Below are 21,727 nucleotides of genomic sequence, written 5' to 3'. Positions count from 1 at the left end.
AATAAACACTGGTTCTCACAGTGCAGTCCCATTCAGCCAGAAGCAGGACAAATCCTGGGAGGTTTAGTCAAAAATACTTGTGCTGGGAATTAGGAACACGGGAACTAGGAATAAGCAAAAAGTGGCTAGATGACAGATCCATTATTCATTAAACACAAAACAATCGTGGACCAGTTATCACAACTCTCTGCTGGTCCAAGTTCAGGCCAAAGTGATTTCTAGGTTTCTTCGGAGAGAATCCTGTAAAAACATTAACAGCATTATGTGACGAAACCATTTATTCCTGAACTACAAAAACAAAAGTACATGACTAGTTCTTTATTGTGACAAAAACAAAATCATCAAACCTTGACGAGGCCTGTAGACTCATTGGAGGGTCACAGCCCACGAACGCTCGGTTATCATACGAGTACTGCAGCAAAGCACTGAAACATGGGTCCTGTAATTAAAACGCATGGATTAAGACAAACAAGGAGAAAGCACACATGAAACCGGGTATGCCAGGCCAGGGCTGGACATTAACTTTTTTGCTCACCAGCCACTGTGGCTAGTGGTTTTTACTAGCCACTCAGCATTTTCACTGGCCACAATTATTTTGTTGTCAGGAAATTTGTTGTTGGCTATATGTAAATTTCATGTAGACTTAATTTGGATGTCTACGGTTGTAATGTATAACATGACAGGTCATCAAAAGCTGTTAAGATTTTAATTTTTATCAGCTATGACATTTAAATCTAGTGTATGAGCTCATACAGTAGCCTAGTGAAATAAACTGTCAAATCACATGAAAATATGGATCTTTAATTTATTAAATCTAAAAAATCTAAAAAGGTGTGCATCATACCTGACACAGATGAACACTTTACAGTTGGTTTTATGACTGTAAGCCATTCTCTTCAAATGCTATTGAAGTTAGAAACATGTATACCAATGTCGTATGTAACTTTACAGACGGTCCCTAAATTTGTGAATATCGAACGTCAAGCCGCCTTTATGCCAGTCACATCAGGTGCGTTATGGTTATGTTGTGTGATAATTGTTTGAAACTAATTTGTGTGCCTTGCGTTCGTAGTTTTTAAGCGTTTCCCCCTATTACAGCGACTTTCTACTTGCATGTTCTGCAGACAGGGTGACCATCTTTGATTAAGTTTCACTCAGGACTTTTGTAAAAGGCAAAATATGACCACACCTCGGATTTGGTCCTTGTAGAAGGCTGAAAAATCTTGTGCCGCAATCACTGCCATTTCTTGTCATTCAAAAACAGCGTTGCGCGCTGCGCCTGCACCAGACTGACGCTGACTGGACAAGATTTACCGCGAGTTTTCAAAATCGTGATAATCATCATCATTATTTTAATGATAATTCAATTTTAAACGATACTAACCGTCACTACATTTTATCGTTGTTTATCGTGAAACCGGTAATCGTTTCATCCCTAGTATCGTAATCTCATTTTTGACCGAGGTGGCTTTTAGAGGCTATAGCACTGGAGGTCTTCATACATTACTTTTTGCCCTTCCATCCCTTGTAAAGAATGAGGTTTGTCTAGATCAGGGGTGGGCAATTCCAGTCCTCGAGGGCCACTGTCCTGCAGAATTTAAGCTAAACTCTGCAGGACAGTGGCCCTCGAGGACCGGAATTGCCCACCCCTGGTCTAGATAGTGAATGTACGAATGTGTTGAATTTACACATTTACACATGGTAGGGAGCATGTATAAATTTCTTTCATACCATTTTAACATTTTGAAAATACAAACATTTTCATGAATTCAAAAATATGTCAGAACGGCTTTATGAACGGTTTACACAAAAATCTGTTCCGCATGAATGAGGCCAAATTAATTGCTGTATGAATTACTAATTCACAAAAAAAGTTTGAAACAATTTTCGCTGTTGAAAAAGAACAAAAGCAGTCAATCACAGTATGATGAATGAATCTCCTACATGCATCGCAAATCATAATTCCTTTAAAACTGTTCATGGCACCCCTGGTCCACTGCTCAGGATCAATAGAGAAAGTTTATAGTGTAGTGCCCCTCATTGGATTCATTTTGCATATCTATACAAAAGACATTCAGTTACTGTTAAAGTAAACGGCTTTAAATCTCACCTTGATTAAAATGTGTGGGTTTCCGATAACAATGAGTAGAGCTTTGGCTCGTGTAATGGCAACATTGAAACGCTTCGGGTTGGAGAGGAATCCCAGGATGCTTTGCAGATCTTCATTCAGCAAGGACTCATTGGACCGGACCTATAGATTTAAACAAATAGGTTTATATTTATCTGAGAGGAAAGATGAATCTGAACACCTGTCACTTGTACCTACAGTTAATTGGCAACATTTACTGACTTTCAGTTGTTTGAAATGAACAAATCAAACAAAAGTAATTGAAATAGCTCAATACAATAAAAGTTGCATTTTCAGTTAAATTTGGGGAAACCACTTAAAACATTTGATGACTTCAGCAGTCTCAAAATGAGTCAAACGAACCTTCATGGCAAGCATCTTTAGTACTTAATAGAACCCATTTGCTGCTATTACCAGCTGCAAACGAGATGTAGAACCAGACGTTTCTAAGGAATCTTAGGCCGTTTCATGAGCAATGGCCTATATTCTGGGGTTTGCGTTCTGCAACCGCCTTCAAGTCCCACCAGACATTTTCTATGGGGCTCAAGTCAGGTGACTGATGACCACTGTAGAATCTTCCAGGACTTCTTCTGCAACCAAGGCTTAGGGGAATTTGAGGTATGCTTGGGATCATTGTCCTGTTTGAAGGTCCAATGACGCCCAAGGTTCCTCACTGATGGCATGGCATTTTCAATGAACCCATTTTGGCTTCCACACTCTGCAGGCTTCCAGTGTCAGACGATGCAAGGCAGCCCCAGAGCATCACCAATTCACCACCATGCTTAACTGTAGGCAGAGTGTTCTTCTTTTCAGAATGTGCTTCATTCTTCTTCCTCTTGACATAACGCTGATCCATAGGGCTGAAAAGTTCCAAGTTCAAAAGTTTTGTTTCATCGCACCACAGAACAGAATCCCAAAACTTCTGTGGCTTATTTATTTATTTATTTTGTTTAGTACGTGCCTTACTGTGCAAGCTGAAACCTCAGTGCCTGTTGACACCAAGTCTTGCAGCAGGTCCTTTGCAGTCACTTAAGTTTTTATTCTGAACCTGCCTTCTCAGAAATCTGCTTGCTGCCATTGATAGCTTCCTCTTTCTGCCCCGTCCAGGTAGTGTAACTGCTGTTCCTAACTTTGAACTGGCAAACTATGCTTCCAACGATGTCGCTAGAAACATTTAGTGCTAATGAAGCCCTTGATTAGTTGCATCAGGTGTGCTTGAGATTTGTGCTGTTTTGAGGGATTCTATTCAGGGGGTTGAATCATTTTGAGACTGAAAAAATGCAACTTTTTATGACTTCTACAGCTAAATTTGGGGAAACCACTTGAAACATTTGTTGTGCAAGTCTGCAAATTTTGCCAAGAAACCTGAATTGCAATGGGGGTTGAATAATTTTGATTACAACTGTACAAGTGAATTTATTTAAACAGACCACTTCAAACATTTCTTCTAAACATTCATTACAATACAGCAGACGCTTTACAATACTGCTCAGGGTTTGCACACAAACTTAAGAGCTATCCTAATAAAGCTAGTGAAATTGGTAAAGTGTATCATTTGAAAAAAATGATGGTTCTTGTTTTTGTTGGTCAGTCTCTGGTTGTTAAAAATGTCATTACATGTTAAAGTGGATATAAATCTAATAATCTGTTGTTTGTGATGTAAAAAATACGAAAGATTAATCATATCAGAACTGTAAAAATAACAACTTATGCAATCCCACTGCAAACCAAAGTGACAATTTAGAAAGAAAAACTTGGAATAAATAACTGTACTCTTATCTGATTTATCTGCATTTCATTTTTACATCACAAAAAACAAATGCTTTAAAAGAGGCGTGTAGAATTTTTATATTAAATATTTATTAATTAATATTTTTGGGTCATTCTATAATTGTGGGTACATCTCATGTCCGTGATGTATATTTTGTATATATTTCCATAAATATAAAGCCAAAGTGCTTATTTTCATAGTACAAAAATTATATTTTCCCCAGTCACACTACTACATGTGGAAAAACCCATATATTTTGTTAAATTAGGTTCATATCACATATAACCCTGGTTTTCAGCGGTCCGGTTTTGTAAAGTTGCTCATTCTACTCTGCATCGAAGAATGAAAATGATCTCAAACTAGTCAATTTCATAGTTTTACCTTCATTTAGATTAGATAATCAAGACATTAGGTTGTGCTCTTCAAAAATAATAAGGTACATCACAATAAAACCTTATTATTTTTGAAGAGCACAACCTAATGTCTTGATTATCTAATCTAAGTGAAGGTAAAACTATAAAATTAATTAGTTTGAGATAATTTTCATGCTTAGATGCAGAGTAGAATGAGCAACTTTACAAAACCGGACAGCTGAACCAGGGTTCTATGTGATATGAACCTAATTTAACAAAATATATGGGTTTTTCCACATGTAGTAGTGTGACTGGGGAAAATATAATTTTTGTACTATGAAAATAAGCACTTTGGCTTTATATTTATGGAAATATATACATCACGTGTGTCCGAAAAAAGTTACCCACTAGGAAAACCCATTTCAAAAATAATTGGATTGTCGCAATCTCACATAATTTGCATAGTGTGATGTCATTTCATCATGAAGCACAGGGATGAAAGACTAAAAGTTGGGTCCTCGCTCTTTTCCATAATTTTAGTTAAAAAAGCAAACCCGTTTCAAGAGTGGATTAATTGACTGTCCAGTGTTGCATAAGTTTTACTGCTGCAAATTTGAACAACAACATTTTTACAAAAACTTGTGTTATGTTTATGAAAATATATTTCTAAACATACCATGATCTCAGTGGTTTTAGGCTTCAAATGTTGAGTATAGGCCCAAAATGCTAAAAAATGTCAACTAAGTAACCATCAACTGTGTTGCCCAGTAAAGGTAACATAGTGGACAGTAGCAAACTTTTACGCGTGGTGAAACTCAGGGACCAAGGCGAGAGGATCCAAATGCAGATAAGTTTTAATAATAGAATTAACAGGAACCAAAACAACAGAAACCATGAACAGGACAGAACCAAACACATAACAGCCATCAAAAGACAAGACCAGACTAGACCTAGAACATGAGCAAACACTAGGGTATTTATACACAAGTTAACCAGGGGCTGACGAGGGATATGTGTAGATGATTTGTTTACCCTTAAGTGAAGTATACTTCACTTTTTACGTGTATGCGAGGGTAAGCGGACAGTGCGCTGGATTTTTGTAACCGCGCATACTTTGCACGCGCAGGTCGCATATGCGATTTCATTTTTTAGCAGTATTTACATGGGTTGTAACTCGAGGCGAGAGATTGCTCAAAACTGTGCATGCGTCAAACGCCTGTGTACGCATACAAGTCAAAAGAAGTATACTTTGCAAGGCTGTGCACATACCCTTGTGTCCGCGTAAAAAACCCAAAGTAAACTTGTGGCTTTACACCTTATACCTTGAACTTGTTGGCATGGTAACTAATAATAGTTAATAATAGATTAAAAAGGAATTTATACCTGTATGATATTATGCTGGACCAGTGCGGTTTGGAAAATGGATGATTCAGCTGCGGTCGCCATTTTCTGGTGAGAGGCTGGAATTCATTCAGTGCGCGGCTATCACAGTGCATTATGGGTATTCTCTAGCCGTTAAGCATACATCAGTACACTCGTTATTGCGGTGCATTGTGGGATTGAATAAGTGCACTCAATAATGTCAACAATAATTTCGGACACCACTACAAATGGCTGTCCCATCAAATAGTGCCTTATTGAAGGGTACAGGGGGCGACTTCGGACAAAGCCAAGGACAGGAACTAAACAAAGGAAGTAAACATTTCTCATGTCCAGTCAACTGTGATACCTTTGTCAACTATGTTTCCATGTGGTCAACTGTGTTACTGCTGAGTTTTTAATTTTCAAAAATACCCACATGCCTACTGCACAACATGTTTACTGTTATGAGATTACCAGATGTGTCCTTTGTCCATCAAGGTTTTTTTTCTTCCAAAAAAACATATACAAATTTGACTTGTTTGAGAAAATGTTAGGACCATTTAACTACTTTTGTGAAAATAGAGAGGTATTATACCTCTTAATATTTTCCATAAAGTGTTAATGATTATAATGTTTTATTTTGGTAAGTGGATATATAATCTGTCAGTCAGGTGGCTATTTAAATTGTAGGTATTTTTCCAAGCTATGAACAAATACTTATTTTGTCCGTAACATAGTTGACCGGAATACATATAACATTTTTACAGGGGAAAAATCCACTAAGTTTTTTGCCGAGTTTGCCTAATAGAATAGTTACTTGATTTTAAGGCTTTTGTGTAAGGTCCTGTTTGTGATTTGGAAAAAAAGAAAACTTGATTTCTTTACATTGTCAACTTCCAAATGCACCCCTAATTATAGAATGAACCTTTCATATTCACTGTATATAGTACTTGTATGGCTATATAAAAATGCAAAATCCTCAGTTACTCCCAAATTTGTTAAAGTAGGGCACTGTATTTAGAACTTTTCCACTTATTTATTTCCAAAGCACCCATCCAGAAATCGATTCTTACCGCTGACAGGATCATGATGAGGAACTCTTGACCCTGAAACTCTTCCACTGAGCCCACCTTCACTTCTCCCAGTCCCACCCTGTGGAGCAGCACACGGATCTTCTCCACCTGACAACACATTCACAACGGCTTTTCACACATAAAATCTGTCATAAAAATCATCAATATCTTAATTTGTGTTTGGAGGTTCTCATACGAAAAACTAAAAGGTTTGAAAGGCATGAGAGTGAGTACATGATGACAATTTACATTTTTGGGTGAATTATACCTTATAAATAAGGTACGCAGAGTCTTGAGCCCTATTGGCACAGGATTAGTATTGTCTGGGGACCTCGTGTAATTTAGAAATAAGATTTTTTATAGTAATAAAAATTATTTGCTTTAGTTAGAGAACAGACACTACAATTGGAAACTGAACTGAGCACAGACCAGCAGCAGGAATCCGATTTAATTTATCATGAGAGTGAGGAGCTGACAATATGACAATGGAAGATTTGGTTTCAAAGCTAAATGTAAAAGCGCCCATTTAAGCGAACTTGTCATTGTACTGTTCTGTTGTTGTGTTTTTCATCAAGAATAATTTTGAATCGGGTTGTGCCAAGGGACGATAACATCGTCCATCGTGATGGCTGACCGACATCACGATGGAGCGCCACCATCGTGATGCCACGCCCTCCGTTGCGAGTCTTGTTGTGAGTGCTACACGCACTAATTGTCTTCTATAGTTAGCTTCTATCAGCAGGGATTGCTCTGTAAATTAAATTGAGAATATAACTAATGCATATATGCTATTTTTTTAAATGATTTGAGGCTGAAACATCCATTTCATAAGCATGCATGTTTATTGTAGCACTTCCGTCAGTGAAACAACACACTACAGCCAATAAAACATATAAATGATCATCAGTAAATAATGGTACCCTAAAGAATATAAGAAAATGAAATATTAGTTAAAAAATATTTGATTCATTCGATTTCCCCGCAAAGATGCGTAATATACCGCTCTGCGCTTTGAGATGAATGTGGGACACGAGCTGGATAGACACCTTCTTTTCAAATATCTTCATCTTCATGTGTTCTCCTGATGTTGCAAAGCAACACTTGTTGTAAAATGTCTGAAGAGCGAATTTTATCTTCCACAGGGTCAAGACATTTAGGCAATGTTTGATTAATTACTGCCAGAGAAAACGAAACTAAAATTACCGGTGTGTGTGTGTGTGTGTGTGTGTGAGAAATGCGCTATTCAAATAAACTTGACGCGCCTTACCAAGTTTAAAGGCGGCATGAAATCAAATTTTACAATTTGTATTTTTATATTAATATTGTAGTGTTTACTAAAACTGATTTATCTGTTCACTTCATTCTTTTAAAAAAATTCATTTACCTTTATAATCTTTAATCAAATATGTTAACTTTCCCTCCCCCATGAAACGACCTCTCTTCTCCCCCGGTCATGTGCTATGGCGCGAGGGCGGGGTTATCGCCCCGTCTCGTTTCTGCACCTCCTCTCAGAAACCTGTCACTGATCGTGGTTAGGTGCATTTTTCTCGGTATACACAATACCTTCTTCAAGAAGGACTTGAGGCAAAAAGAGAGAAATATATGAGAAATAAAAGCTTTTTTTAATGTAAAAATTACTCAACATAGTCGGACGAACAGCTTATCGTGACGACTCGCACTGAGGAATGCAGCGTGTGAACGCGCTTACGGCGCGCCCCCTTTATAAGGGAGAGCTGAGAAAAAAGCTTTACAGAAATAAAGCCATAAAAGGCTTAAAATAAGTAAAATCTGTAGCATAAACCAGCGAAAAGTGAGGAAATATGCTCAGTAACATTATGTAGAAAAGATTTAGAAAGAAAATACATTTATTTAAGAGATAGATTGAGTTTTTCTCCACAACTGAGTGCAAACTTCAAATCTGCCTCCATTTTGTTAGCAACGCCCAACTTCCAACGATCCAATCAATTCCCGAAGGACGAAATCAAGCCTCGCCCTACATTTTTTCTAATTTCAGAAGCCGTTTCACTCGGATATACGTCACAATAAGGAGAAAAAGACGATCTCAACTTCCGTTTCATGCCGACTTTAATAACAAGAACAAACTGTGTTAAATAAAATTTGAAGTAAAAAGGTATTCGTCCTACAGTAAAGGATGTGAATAGTTATAATAGACTTAATTATAAGCAAACGAAAGGAAATAACGTTTATAATCCCCTGCGAAAATGGGTGCGACACGAGTGAAGATTTGGGAAAGGAAACGAGATGTCCATGTCCACTGGGATAAAATGGACTAGGCCTATTGTTAAAATTCATGGAAAATCGGGTGACCAAATCGCAAAACAGAATAAAGAAGTGCTAATTTATTTCCTTTGTAGGCTAAACAAAGCTTTGTGCTTCCCTCCTGTGGTAATATTCACGTGAAACAGTTTTGTACATTTACATACAAAACACTGGGTAGTAATATAACAAAATTATATTTTTAGTAGAAAATAGTATTTTTGTAAAGAGATATATTAAAATAAAAAGAGCACAACTCTTCTTAAGTGGAAGGAAGCTACTTTTTTCCCCTCACGTGCAACCTAGGGCGGATGAGTCATTATTTGGGTTAGTAAAATTCGCTTTCAAATTGGTGCTAATTCTAAAGTGAAAGTATAGTGCGCACGGCCAAACAGACATTAACGGCACCGCGTTATGAATGCAGCCTCCATTCTTTGCGAAAGATGGATAAAAATGTGCAAAAAAAAAAACGTTTATTACGACCCGTCAAATCCTGGTCAAATCACAGAGACACTGATTCGCACGGGACTAATATTATGACAGGACCTCGGTGTTAGATTAAATATGTTAGGTCATTTGCAGGGGAATTTTTACTTTACAAATTACAGACATGGTCGATTCGCAAGGGATTAAGATCACAGACAACCTCCGCAATTATTACAAATTACTAGTGGTCACCAGGTAATACTAATCCTGTGTGAATAGGACTTTGGATAAAACTAACTCTATATCGCGTATCATATTTACATCAACGATACACATCTTATTTTCATATTGTGATATTTCGATAACGATGTAACATTACACCCCTTCTCCTTTTTTATAAAAAGTAAATCTAATTAAAAACATGGTTAAACTTTGTTTTAATGTGTCCTTGTTACAGTGCAATTATAGGCTTTGTTTACATTTTGCAATAACATGCGATCACCGTGATCTGATCAAGAAGATCAGATCATCAGCCAATCAGGACACACGCATTTACACTTGTCAACATCAAATGGCTTCTGTATATGGATAACTGATCGGATCGGTTTCATGCACATTATTTAAAATTTAAAAAACTCTTTAATGAAAAAATGGCCCTGGTGCAAAGTTGACCTGAAGTGGTGGGGTTTCTTTTAAAAACTATTTTCAGGGGCCTATGCATTTCATCTTGTAAAACCAGGAGTAGGAGGTTGAAAATAATAATACATTGCATGATGCCATAATCAAAACAGTAAAGAGAGACATAGGGTCTGAAATCATTTTCAAATGTGGTGAGAAAATTGTGCATCTCCTGTACAGATTAGGGGTGACCCCGAATAGTCGAAGATTCGATGCATCGATATGCGGAGCCTGATTCGACCACCGATCTCACTTTCGAATCTTCGCGGGTGTTATGAAACGAGGATCATACCATTTTGGCAATATGGGGGTGCTCAATGTCTAATTTCACACAGAACTACTGGTTTTGTATGGTTATATTAAGTTATATACAGCCTTTAATTATGATAATACTTTAAATATGAATAATTAAAAAAAAAAAAAAAAAAAGCGTTCAATAAATATTTTTAACGTGTGTGTGAATAAATCCAACCACCCCTGTGACAGATTTAAGTTTCACTTTCCCTGATCCGTGACAGATGAGGCGCATCTTGGCGGCAGGGAATGCTTAACAATGTCTGGAATAAGAAACTCTAAAGTGTGGATGCACTTTGAAATGGTAAAAGATGATCCAAAAAAAGTAAAATGCAAGTTGTGCCAACAGCTCATGCCCTAGGCTACCACTCATCAACAACAAACATGGCTTTCCACTTAAAACGGGCAAGTTTAAGAGCGCACTACTCAAACGCACAAGCAGAGTGAAAGACTGGATTTTTTTCCGATCGGGTAGGGTATAAGTGTTTTCAAACATTTCAGCCGTTTCTTGCTGTGAACATGTTTAGCTAAAAAAACTGCCAGTTTAGCGTTTATTGTTGTTTCGGCAGTTAAAAAGAGAAATTTCACAATTTTGGCTAAACTTTCGTTGTTTTAATAATTTATTTATTGATCACTCAGGGTTACTTAATTTAACTGTGGCTTGTGTTTTATATATATATTATATATATATATATGAATATGAATAGTTCAGATGCAAAAGCCTCTAAAAGCCACTTCGGTCAAAAATTGTGAATGCTCTCACTTCAAATACTTTCACTTCAAACCCACTAAATCCCAGCCTCAGCCCCTTCAGAAGTACCGGTACTTGGGTAGAAACCTATACATAGAAGCCTGTCAAAAATGCTTATTTTAAAGAAAGATGTCAGACAGACTTAGAGGCTTTTGCATCTGAAGTCTTCATATGTTCCCCTGCACTTTGGCATTTTGCACACATTTATTATGCTCCTTGAGACTTGATTCTGACTTTATTTATTTTTTATTATTAGAAATGTATATTCTGTTCTAATTGAATTCTGTAAATTAATGCTTTTTATTGTTTTTCGTTGTCTCGATGTTGCGCTGCACTAAAAGCATGCTGGCACAGCAATTTTGCCGATTTAATTTAATTTAGCAAAATGTGAAATGCAAATCCTGTCTGCATTCAGGGTGTCCTTTTACTCTCTAGGCAGGTATTTTTTTAGGTTTATTTATCAAAATGTTCTTTTATATATTTGTGTGATGTTCTGTATTTCGAACACGGCTTTAAAATGTTATGAGAAAACGTTTTACGAATGTTTATCCACCACATTACCTTTTATTTAAACCTAAATAAGAATGCATTGTCAGTTCGTCTGTCAGTTGGCAGGCAGTTTTGGTCGTTTTATTAAAAGTTGTTGCTGTGTGGAGTGTGTAAAATAAAATAAAAATAGTTTTACCCTCCTGCTGACTATCGTGCCCCTCCCAACCCGTTCACACACACAGATGATTCGACTATCGGTCGACTATAGAAAGATTCGACAATTCTGATTCAAATGTGTAAATCATTAGTCGGGGACACCCCTAGTACAGATACTTACTCACCTGCTTTTTATAGGGAGCAATGACGCCAATGTCTGTAGCTGGTATGGGGTTGTAGAGTCTCTTTGCTAGCTGGCAACAATACATCATGACTTGCACTGCCTCAGCAGGATTAAACCATGATGGATTACTGCCCTCTCTCATCTCAGTGCCCTTCAAAACACAATCAACATGTACAGCAGACAAAAACTCATGCAAGGTCTGAGAAGTGACATTTGAGTCTTTACATACCCGAACTCCATGAAAAATAAAGGGGAAGCCTTTAGTTGGAAGTTTGTTCCAGTGGCAGAGAGCATCCACTACAGCTCTCTGAGAGCGCACACACAGCTCGCCAGCATAAAAGAGTCGTGATGGCAACTCCAGCAAAGCCTCATGGGATCGGTAGTTATAGACAAGCTTAGTCACCTACAAAGCAACAAGGATTAAACTGTATTCAACAAAAGTAGGGCTGTCACTTTTGTAAAAAAAATCCTGTTCGATTTTTGAGACACAAGTGTTCATTGAATCGATTCTAAAATCAATTTTAAATGACGTTTTCATTTTCAACGCTAAATATAGCCTACGGCAATCCACGGACAACTAACGGGCATTAGGATGAAAGTAAAGAGGGCGCTTGAGACGCACAAGTCAGCAATATTTCTGATGATTTATTTTGTGCACAATGACAAACAGGAGTGCAACATTCTGGGGAAAAAAAACATTAAGCAGAGTGGACTGCCATAACGTCAAAGAAAAACATTAGCTACAGGCTTTAACATGGCTGTGTTTACGATTATAAATTCCACAACAACAAAAATATTGTAGCCCATGAAAAGAGGTTGAAAATAAAGCTTAAAAATTGACTAGCCTACACTGAATGTGAAGTTCGTGTGGATAATAATTTAACGTAATTATTCAACCGTTCAAAATGAAACTTTGAATGAACTTAGCTTGCGAACAGGCCAAGTGTTTTTTTTAATTGAACGTAACCGACACTTAGGCTATGCGGGCGTTACTGATGAAACGTGCAAATAAGGCTCTATTACAAATTATTGGACAGGAATTCTATCAACATTTTCAGGGTCCAGAGCAGAGCGTTTTTTATTCACTATATGCCCAGCTGTTGAGAAGACGCGCTCCGACCGCACTGATGTTCCAGGGACACTCAGGTACTTCATTGCCATCTGCGCAAGGTGGGTGGTATTTCCACCACAAAAGCGGGTCGCTGTCAGCTGGCAAAGGTGGTTCCTTTTCATAAATCATGTTTTATCGACTTAATTTAATTGCATTGATTTAATAAATAATAAGAAAATATAGCATACAATGACATGGAGGCGCTGGCTCCGCGTGAACAACGGCTTAAATGAACAACTACCCTACTAGGAAAAAAGCTTTAGTTGGGGCAGCCCTATAGCCATTTATTTCAGATAGACCTATATTTGTTCCGGCATGTCACAAAGGGCATTTCGGGTTGAGCGAGCGGCGCTGAGAGGAATGAGAAAGCTGCTCTTCATTCTGGAGGAAATAGCGTTCACTCTTTTCTACGCACACAGCATTGTCACAATATGACCTCATGCAAGTTTTAAAAACATATTTCAACATATTAATAATACCTGTTAATAACTTTATTTATTTGTTTAAAATTTATTTGTTTAATTCGTTCAAAAATAATAGTGTACATATTTGGTTAAAATCGATTCCCTATTTTCGTTTTCGAAATTTGTGTTGGTTGGTCCGATCGATTGTGCAATCGATTTTCGAATGTAAAGTGACAGCCCTAAACAAAGGTTCTGTTTACTCCTGGTATTAATTGACTCTTCTACAGTTACATCGTGTGCTAAGACAAACTGAAAATGAAAAGTTGCGATTTTCTACACCTATATGGCTAGGAACTACTTTCTCATTCCTGCGTAATAGTCACGGATCTTCGCGGCCGTACCATGGCTGCAGCGGCGCAATGATTCGGTGGTATTCTGTGAAACATGGTGGTAGTATACACCTTCGACTTACTATCACAGCCCTTTACAACACACAGAACCATGGCTAATCACACTCGTGCTCACACTAAATCCACAACACAATTTGTCGGCTGCAAGCCTGAAACTTTCTCTGCAACTACACGAACTTAGTGCCGGTCACATTGAAAGTTACCTAGCTGGGGGCGTAATATTATTGCGCTGCTGCAGCCATGGTATGGCCGCAAAGATCCGCGACTATTACGCAGGAATGAGAAAGTAGTTCCTAGCCATATAGGTGTAGAAAATCGCAACTTTTCATTTTCAGTTGGTCTTAGCACACGATGTAACTGTAGAAGAGTCGAGTTTTAAATAGGAAAAATATTGAAAGTGTCTTTGGTCATTTTTTGAATGAGATGCTAATGGACTGATCAGAATCAATTATGTATGCTAAGCTATGCTAAAAGTGCTACCGCCAGATACAAAGATCGGCTGAATGGATTAAAAAAAACGGTAAAACTCAACTATTTATTCGACCGGATTGCTTTCGTAATGTAAACGCTCATGTGGTTGAATAACAAACAGCCAAAAAACTTTTTTTAAGGAAATCTGAACCATTTTAAATGTGCAAATACACTATGATTCTAGCCTTAAATGTTTGTGTTGATTTTATTCTTGGTTCTTGATGGAGCTACTGGAGGGCAAGAATCTGCAGCTGCCAATTAATAGCAAGGAGATTTCAATATTAATATTTCAATACTGAAATTAGTCTAGAATATAGTCCATTTATATGCCTCATTTTTTCTAATGTTACCTTCTTATAACTCAGCTTAATATGCAGAGACATCATAAGTAAAGACATTTGTAGGCTTATTCCCGCCAAGCCCAGATGATTTGTGTGTAGCATTTTTGATGCACATTTTCTTTGTTTTGACATTTTCTCAAATGGCAGACATGGTCGAATGACAGGAAAACTTGTTTGAAAAGAAACATTACTTCTGCAATTCCAGTTGGTTGCATTTGTAGCACAGAAATTACACACATTTTACATGAACTGACAAAAATCGTACATTCCTGGATCTTTTGTCACAACACTGTCATTTTTATGCAAGATAAATTCTCAAGGTTACGAGTTACCAATGTAATTCCTGCGAGCAGAATCTTGCTCTCTTAAAAAGCGCTTTACGGATAATTGGGTAATGCCCCTTTTAGGCAACCTTGTGTGTGTCATGAGCTTAGACAACAGATTTAACTTGCAGGATTGTTAATTTTCAGTCATAAGACTCTAATTTTTAAACGGTGAGATGACGATGCATTTCAAAAGTTTGAATTTCTGTAGACCAAATTATTTTCTGTGGTAACTGACAGCATGGCACACATCCTGTCAGTAAAGCTTAACTCAAATTTGTGTGATTTATAAAGCAATATTCTGTGATATTGTGTCCTGACCAGCATGGGATTGTAGCCTCTCTCGCTGCAGCTGTAGAGTTGAGTTCCCATCAGCCTCTCTAGAAGAGAAAGCCCTAGTCCGAACACAGCAGCAAGTTTCGACTTCACCACTGGCCCCAGTTGCTTTGGATCACCAGCCAGCACAATCTATTGAATAAAGATGGGCAAAAGTCAGAGGATGTAGGCTAATAAATAAATGAACAATCTAGCTCAATATGGTTTCAAAGGGTCAACACAAACACTGTCAAGTCTTACCTGCCCACTTGTCTCAGACAGCAAACTCAGAGGGATCAGAGTTTCGGGTTCAGTGGCCTGACCAGCCTCATCCACAAACACATGGGTAAAATGACCAACCCTGAAAACACACGTACATACACAAAATATGCAACATTATTGACATTATATGTTGCCATTTTAAATTTGAGAGTGAATAACCCTTATATTTCACTCAGTGTAATGCAGCCGAACGGTCCAGCTAGTAAACACCTTCCCATAAACAACGGCGGCATCATTACGTTCGACCAGCGGAGTGCGCAAAGTGCAAGCCTAGTGTTCAGGGGCCTCATTTATAAACGTTGCGTATGCACAAAAGAAGGCGTACGCCACTCTCTACGCAATAATTGGTATTTATAAAAAGCAAACTTGACGGGAAAATGTGCGGTCCTCCACGCAAGCTCTGACCCAGGCGTACGCACAAAAACGGGTGAAATGAGAAATGGCGACAACGTCGGCAGATGGAAAAAACACGTGAAAGTGTGTGAAACTGTAGACCGTTGTGTAAAAAAAATGGCAATACTGCCAATCATAAATAACATGAAGACTTCACAAAGCAAGTTTTACAATTAACAGCCTACACGAACACCCGTTTGATCGATCTGCAGTGTAAAAAACAAAATCAAACGAAAATTACAACAGAAATGCAAATTAACAAATATTTGCAAAAAGAAAAGTTAAATATGTTCCGCAATAATATTGGCATGTTATGCAATTCATCCTCACAAATAATATGGTAAACAGAACGAAATAATGTGCAAAACTGATATTGTCGTCAATGTGTCCGTCTGGCTGAGCAGATATAGATGCAATTAGATAGATAGATAATTAGGGAGATATATAGGTAGATAGATAAATAGATGGATAGATGTATTAATTGTCCACTGGCGAAAGTTGTTTTCATGGTACAATTTCTTCATCAGCTACGGAATCATGGTATTCATGCATATGCCTTTAGTTTTATTTTTGATAAAATAATGTATGACGTATGTCTCAACCATTCAGAAAGCTGCAAGACATTACATTTGCACTGAACTTTTCCCATTTCCACATAGATTATAACCGACATCTGTAGCTTGTCAGATGCAATTAAATGGATGGAAATAAAATGCCCCATCACAATGCGTAAAAGACGCACAATGGCTGATCTTGCACTAGAAGATGTGGCAAATGGAAGGATTCGGAGTGAACGCATCTTCAGACAGCAAGAAGACTTGCTGGCAAATGAGGACACACTCTGGCGATGGAGCGCTAGACGCTTTTTTGCCTCGAATTTGATGTCCGATCATTTCTTTTTTATTTCGGCCATGGTCCGAGGTTGTGAGGCTACAGCATTTACGCCGTCTGCAACCTTTTGCCACTCAAGTGCCTTTTTGGCATTAGTAATGCCCACACTGTGCCCTCCAAAACAACATTTTTCTCCTCTTTTCAACCTCGTCAACGATAACTTCTATTTCACGTTGAGTGAAGTTACGTTTTTTTTATTTCCTCTCCATGTTTGCCATGATTTCGCAATCGATGAATATTAACTATTTATGGGCAACTATGGGCGTGACATGAAGCCGCAAAAGCTCCGCTACATTTAGAATTGATTGTGATTTATTAAGGGAAAACTTTTATGTTTTATAAATCCGAATATTTCTGTGCGTACGCACGTCCTATGTTTCATCCGTATGCCACTTCTGACGCAAATCCTACGCAAAGTTTTATAAATGAGGCCCCAGGTTCGGTGGAAAAAAATTCTAAGGTTCGGCAGAAACCGAACCCCGTCAAAAAGTCTAATATTCGGCCGAATTCGAACCAGAATCCTGGATTTGGTGCATCCCTACTCTTTGTATTCTCTTCATTAACATAAAGTAACAGCAGCCTAATACACCTAATACACTGCTGTCTGTCATTAAAGACCAAATGCACAGATCCAATATGATACACTTCTGTTTTTTTTTCTATTGTTTACGTTCACCTAAGCCAAAAACGACTGCATTTACGAGGATACTCACTGAGACGGGCAGTTTGACATAATTTTGGCGTGTATTCGTACATCCTGCAACATCGATGCTAAACTGATATACCACGCAGCCCTAGTTTACATGCAACAATGTTCATCAAACCGAATTAATCTGATTTTGGATTCTGAAAGTTCTGTTTATATGAACCCCAAATTTTGCAGTCCGATTCACATTTTCATTTACATGTGCATTACATGTATTTCGAACAAAAGTTCAGGTGATGTGCCACATTCACACGTCAGTCGCCACATTCAGAACTGGAGTGAATGATGACAGCATTCTCATTTGTGAACCAATCGATTTAAGTGTGGTTTAAGTGTCAAAATAAAGCACAATGCACAATATTTTATGAAGTATATTTAAGAACAGAGCCATGCAGTGCACATAGCATGTAACAGTGTTAAGTGTCAGTTTTTTACCGCAGACCAATCTGGTAGAACATTCCAGCACTGGAACAAGTGCAAACAACAATACGATGAAAACTGGCATGTCGAATATCTTCTCCAGCTCTTGCGTACTGACGCAACTCCTCTGGCATAGACTGTAGAGCACAAAATATGATAATTAAAAATGCTTTACTAACCCAGGTAGAATCACCAGATGGGAGAGAACAGCAAGAGAACCACATTAAAATAACAGCTGGAGACACAACAGCACCTCTTCTGGCCTGCAGGTGGCGTTAACACGAGCCAGACTGGCAGCGTGCAAGTATCCACTCTGGTGCAGGCGCATGCAGACGAGGTCAGCGGCGCTGTTCGAGGGTGTGCACACCAGCACACGACTGCAGGGGATGCGGTGATGCACCTGCACATACAAACACAGTACACATAGTTTATGCACATTATTGTGCTTTGATGTAAGAAAACAGAACATGCACTCTTGGCTGACATGCGTTCTAATAAAGCAGCAAATTATGAAAAAAGGCAATGACTGCTGGATTCTGTTTTAGTACATTTCCTGTATTTTTTTCCCCCTTAGCTTAATATTAATGCTATTGTGGGATTACAAATGTATACATTGTTATATATAGGTTCCAATGTAATAGAATATAACTGAAAACATTATCTATATTTGTGTTTTACATTTTGAAGTAAACTTGAGGAAATTCTAAGGAGATTACGTAAGACCGTGTAAGTGTTTGAGACATTAAGTCTTTTGTCTTTATGCACTTCCTGACCATTTAGCATAAGCTCAGAGATTGGTGATACTCTGTCTGGGCAGGTTTCCCAAAACCTGTATTTTCCAGGCCAGTTCCTGTTCTCTTCATTGTTTCTAAAATGAGCACCATTTGTCTTTAATGACTTTTGGAGCCCCTGAGTGGAAGGCTAGGGCTGGGCGATATATCCCATGACATTGTTAGGCGCATCTTGTCAGTAAAGCCGGTTCCTTGATTAATAGTAAATCGCCATCACCTGCTTTCAGATAGAGCGGCATTTACTACACAGAGCCGTAGTTCACTGACAAGCTGAGCCATATCGCATTAATTATCGCAGGCGATACGTCCGTGATAATTAATGCGATATGGCTCAGCTTGTCAGTGAACTACGGCTCTGTGTAGTAAATGCCGCTCTATCTGAAAGCAGGTGATGGCGATTTACTACTAATCAAGGAACCGGCTTTACTGACGAGATGCGCCTAACAATGTCATGCGATATATCGCCCAGCCCTATGGTAGGCTGATTGAATCTATGCATTTGAGTGACACTGTTATGCTGAGTGATTGGATTAGCATCTATGCATTTGATTGACACGGTTATGCTGATTAAATCAAGCATTGTATTGCTTAGAGTGTCTCCTCCCCTGCTGTATAATCCCTCCCCTTGAAATGTATATAAAATACAATGTTCAACTGGCTTTAGTCAGACTTGGAACCTCAGCGGAAAGACAGCACGTTTTTCTCAATAAAGAATCCTGCTGAAAAACCTATCCAAGTTCTCCTGGTCTCTACTTCAAGAAACAACAGAAGTTCACAACACTATAATAAAGAGAAATGTACTTGTTTAGTGACAAATTGAACAAATTAGTAATTGTTTTAATGAATGTGTATTTGCTGAATGCCGATGGTATATGAGAAAGTATTATAGTTTATGCCTTTCTATTACCAATTAATGGAAGCCAAGTCAGTTTAATCGTCTAATAATTTTACAGCTAATGAAGCCAGAGAATGGAAGCTCCTGTGCATCTGGCCATCTAGGTATTCTCAAAATAAAAGTCCTGCTTCTGACACTTATAACCAGGGCTCTGAACCGGTTCAAGGAACGAAAACGAAAACGAACGAAATTAAGAGGAACAAATTTTTTAATTTGGCAGTGACCAATCATGAATTGAGTAGTACAGCATGTGATGTTGACGTATCAAGCGTGAGTGAAATGCCCGCGCACCAGTCATCTATGAATCTACCGGTACGCAAGTCAGTGTAGAGCGCGCATTTTCATGCCTCAAGTACATTTCTTTCCCCGCTGAGGTCTACAATGAATGTGCAGCTATTGGAGGACATTCTTTTCGTATGTTTAAATAAGCAGTACGGACTTTAAGCTCAAATAGACTGATTTAGGCTAGTTTATGGATTCCGTTTAAGCCTATCCAAGTAGGCTACTAGCATCTATCAAACATTTTTCCTATAGTCTTTCAGATCAGGACAGGTCAATGTTTTCTATATAGACGGTTGATGCTTTGTATTAAATGGTATGTTATATTGCATTAAATGATCAAGCTTTATTAGCTGACAGAATTTGATTATGTGATGCAAGGAAGTGTTGCGCAGTGTTTGCTTTGAAATTAGCAGTTGACAGTGCATTAAAAGAGCAATGGTTATCCAGTTTATTTATTCTTTATTCATGCAATTTTTAAAACAAGTCGTGTTGAAAAAAAAGTTATGTACAAAGAATGTTATCACTCTTCTGAAAAGAATTAGGCATAAGAGGGCCACTTTCCGCTCCATTAAAACAGGTCAATATTTGTCCCGCTGTTTATGCTTTGTAATTAATGCATGTATTTCTGTTGTGGTTTTAAAAATGTTATGAAATAAATATTCAAGTTTAATTACCATGCGTATTATTATTATTGAGTGAAAAATAAGTCTATTTATACATATTTGTTTAAAGTATAGGCTAAATTAAAATAACGTTATTAACCGGTATTTTTTCAAATCAAACCGTTTTCGGAACAGTAATGTTTATTGAGGAACGCAAAAACGGAAACGCTATAATATCGATTCTGCTCGGAGTGAACCGATTGATATTTTTTCCGTTTTTAAGCCCTGCTTATAACCCCAAAAAAATGCCAAATATTGTCTGACCACTAAAGCAAACCTAAACATTATGCAATACATAAACATTTATTAATAGCATTTTTTTTTAAACAATTTGCAGATTTCCAGGCACAGGCACAAACTGTAGTAATTCGTAAACTACCTGCAGAATAGCTTCTATGAGTGTAATGGTTTTGCCTGTGCCAGGAGGCCCAAACAGGATGTAGGGCGTGGGACGACATTCTCCACTCAGAATCCGTTTAATGGCCTCCTTCTGGGCAGAATTCAGCTGAACGTTGAAAAACTGGCCAGCGTTTGGGATGCGTTTTGCAGACAACGTCAAATCTGAAATAGCATAGATATGGCTGAATTCACAAAATTACAAATTCCGAAGGAAATCTAGATGCAAGCAGCAAGAGCCACATTAGAAACAAGATTATTGATTAGTAAGCTAAGCTAACATGGCTCAGGGCAAAAAACATGCACGGTCCACTTGAGAAAGGTAAGTGTTAAGTGGCTCTGTCTTTAAACTTGTCAGGCACCATCAGGACATGCTGACAATGATTTCTACCAAATGTTGTGCTGATACGTCATAGTGTATAAAATATATAGCAAATCTCTGCGCATGTAGGTGGCGCTGTTTCCAAATCTAGCAAGTACCCTCAGATCATAGTGCTGATTAAGTATACCCGAGTTTAGTTTCAATAGATCGAATTATAGCCAAGACAGCCTCTCAACCAATTTGATCGACACTGCTTAGTTCAAAAGTTACAATGACATGAACTGAGGTGAAAAATTATGTTCCGTCATTTCTGTGTGGCTCGGTCCAGTGATCCTCTGAGTCAATTTTGGTAAGAGTAGCAGCAAAAAAA

General features: G+C 38.0%; 1 protein-coding gene across 1 annotated transcript in view; it reads right to left on the bottom strand.

Moving 5' to 3' along the window:
- Positions 1 to 128: 128 nt before the first annotated feature.
- Positions 129 to 21,727, bottom strand: part of mov10l1 (Mov10 like RNA helicase 1) — a gene marked incomplete at its 5' end in the record, with an annotated part of 140,656 nt that continues 119,057 nt past the window's right edge. Inside the window, 11 exons of the mRNA XM_079820450.1 lie at positions 129 to 240; positions 348 to 439; positions 2,111 to 2,251; positions 6,688 to 6,795; positions 11,944 to 12,093; positions 12,172 to 12,345; positions 15,324 to 15,470; positions 15,579 to 15,678; positions 18,025 to 18,146; positions 18,263 to 18,409; positions 21,019 to 21,200. Coding sequence (XP_079676576.1) covers positions 219 to 240; positions 348 to 439; positions 2,111 to 2,251; positions 6,688 to 6,795; positions 11,944 to 12,093; positions 12,172 to 12,345; positions 15,324 to 15,470; positions 15,579 to 15,678; positions 18,025 to 18,146; positions 18,263 to 18,409; positions 21,019 to 21,200 — 1,385 coding nt within the window. The 3' untranslated portion in view covers positions 129 to 218. The remainder of the gene's footprint in view (positions 241 to 347; positions 440 to 2,110; positions 2,252 to 6,687; positions 6,796 to 11,943; positions 12,094 to 12,171; positions 12,346 to 15,323; positions 15,471 to 15,578; positions 15,679 to 18,024; positions 18,147 to 18,262; positions 18,410 to 21,018; positions 21,201 to 21,727) is intronic.

The sequence above is a fragment of the Gobio gobio genome, assembly GCF_949357685.1.
Source record: "Gobio gobio genome assembly, chromosome: 6".
NCBI lineage: Eukaryota > Metazoa > Chordata > Actinopteri > Cypriniformes > Gobionidae > Gobio > Gobio gobio.
This window is presented reverse-complemented; position numbering and strand designations above follow the sequence as displayed.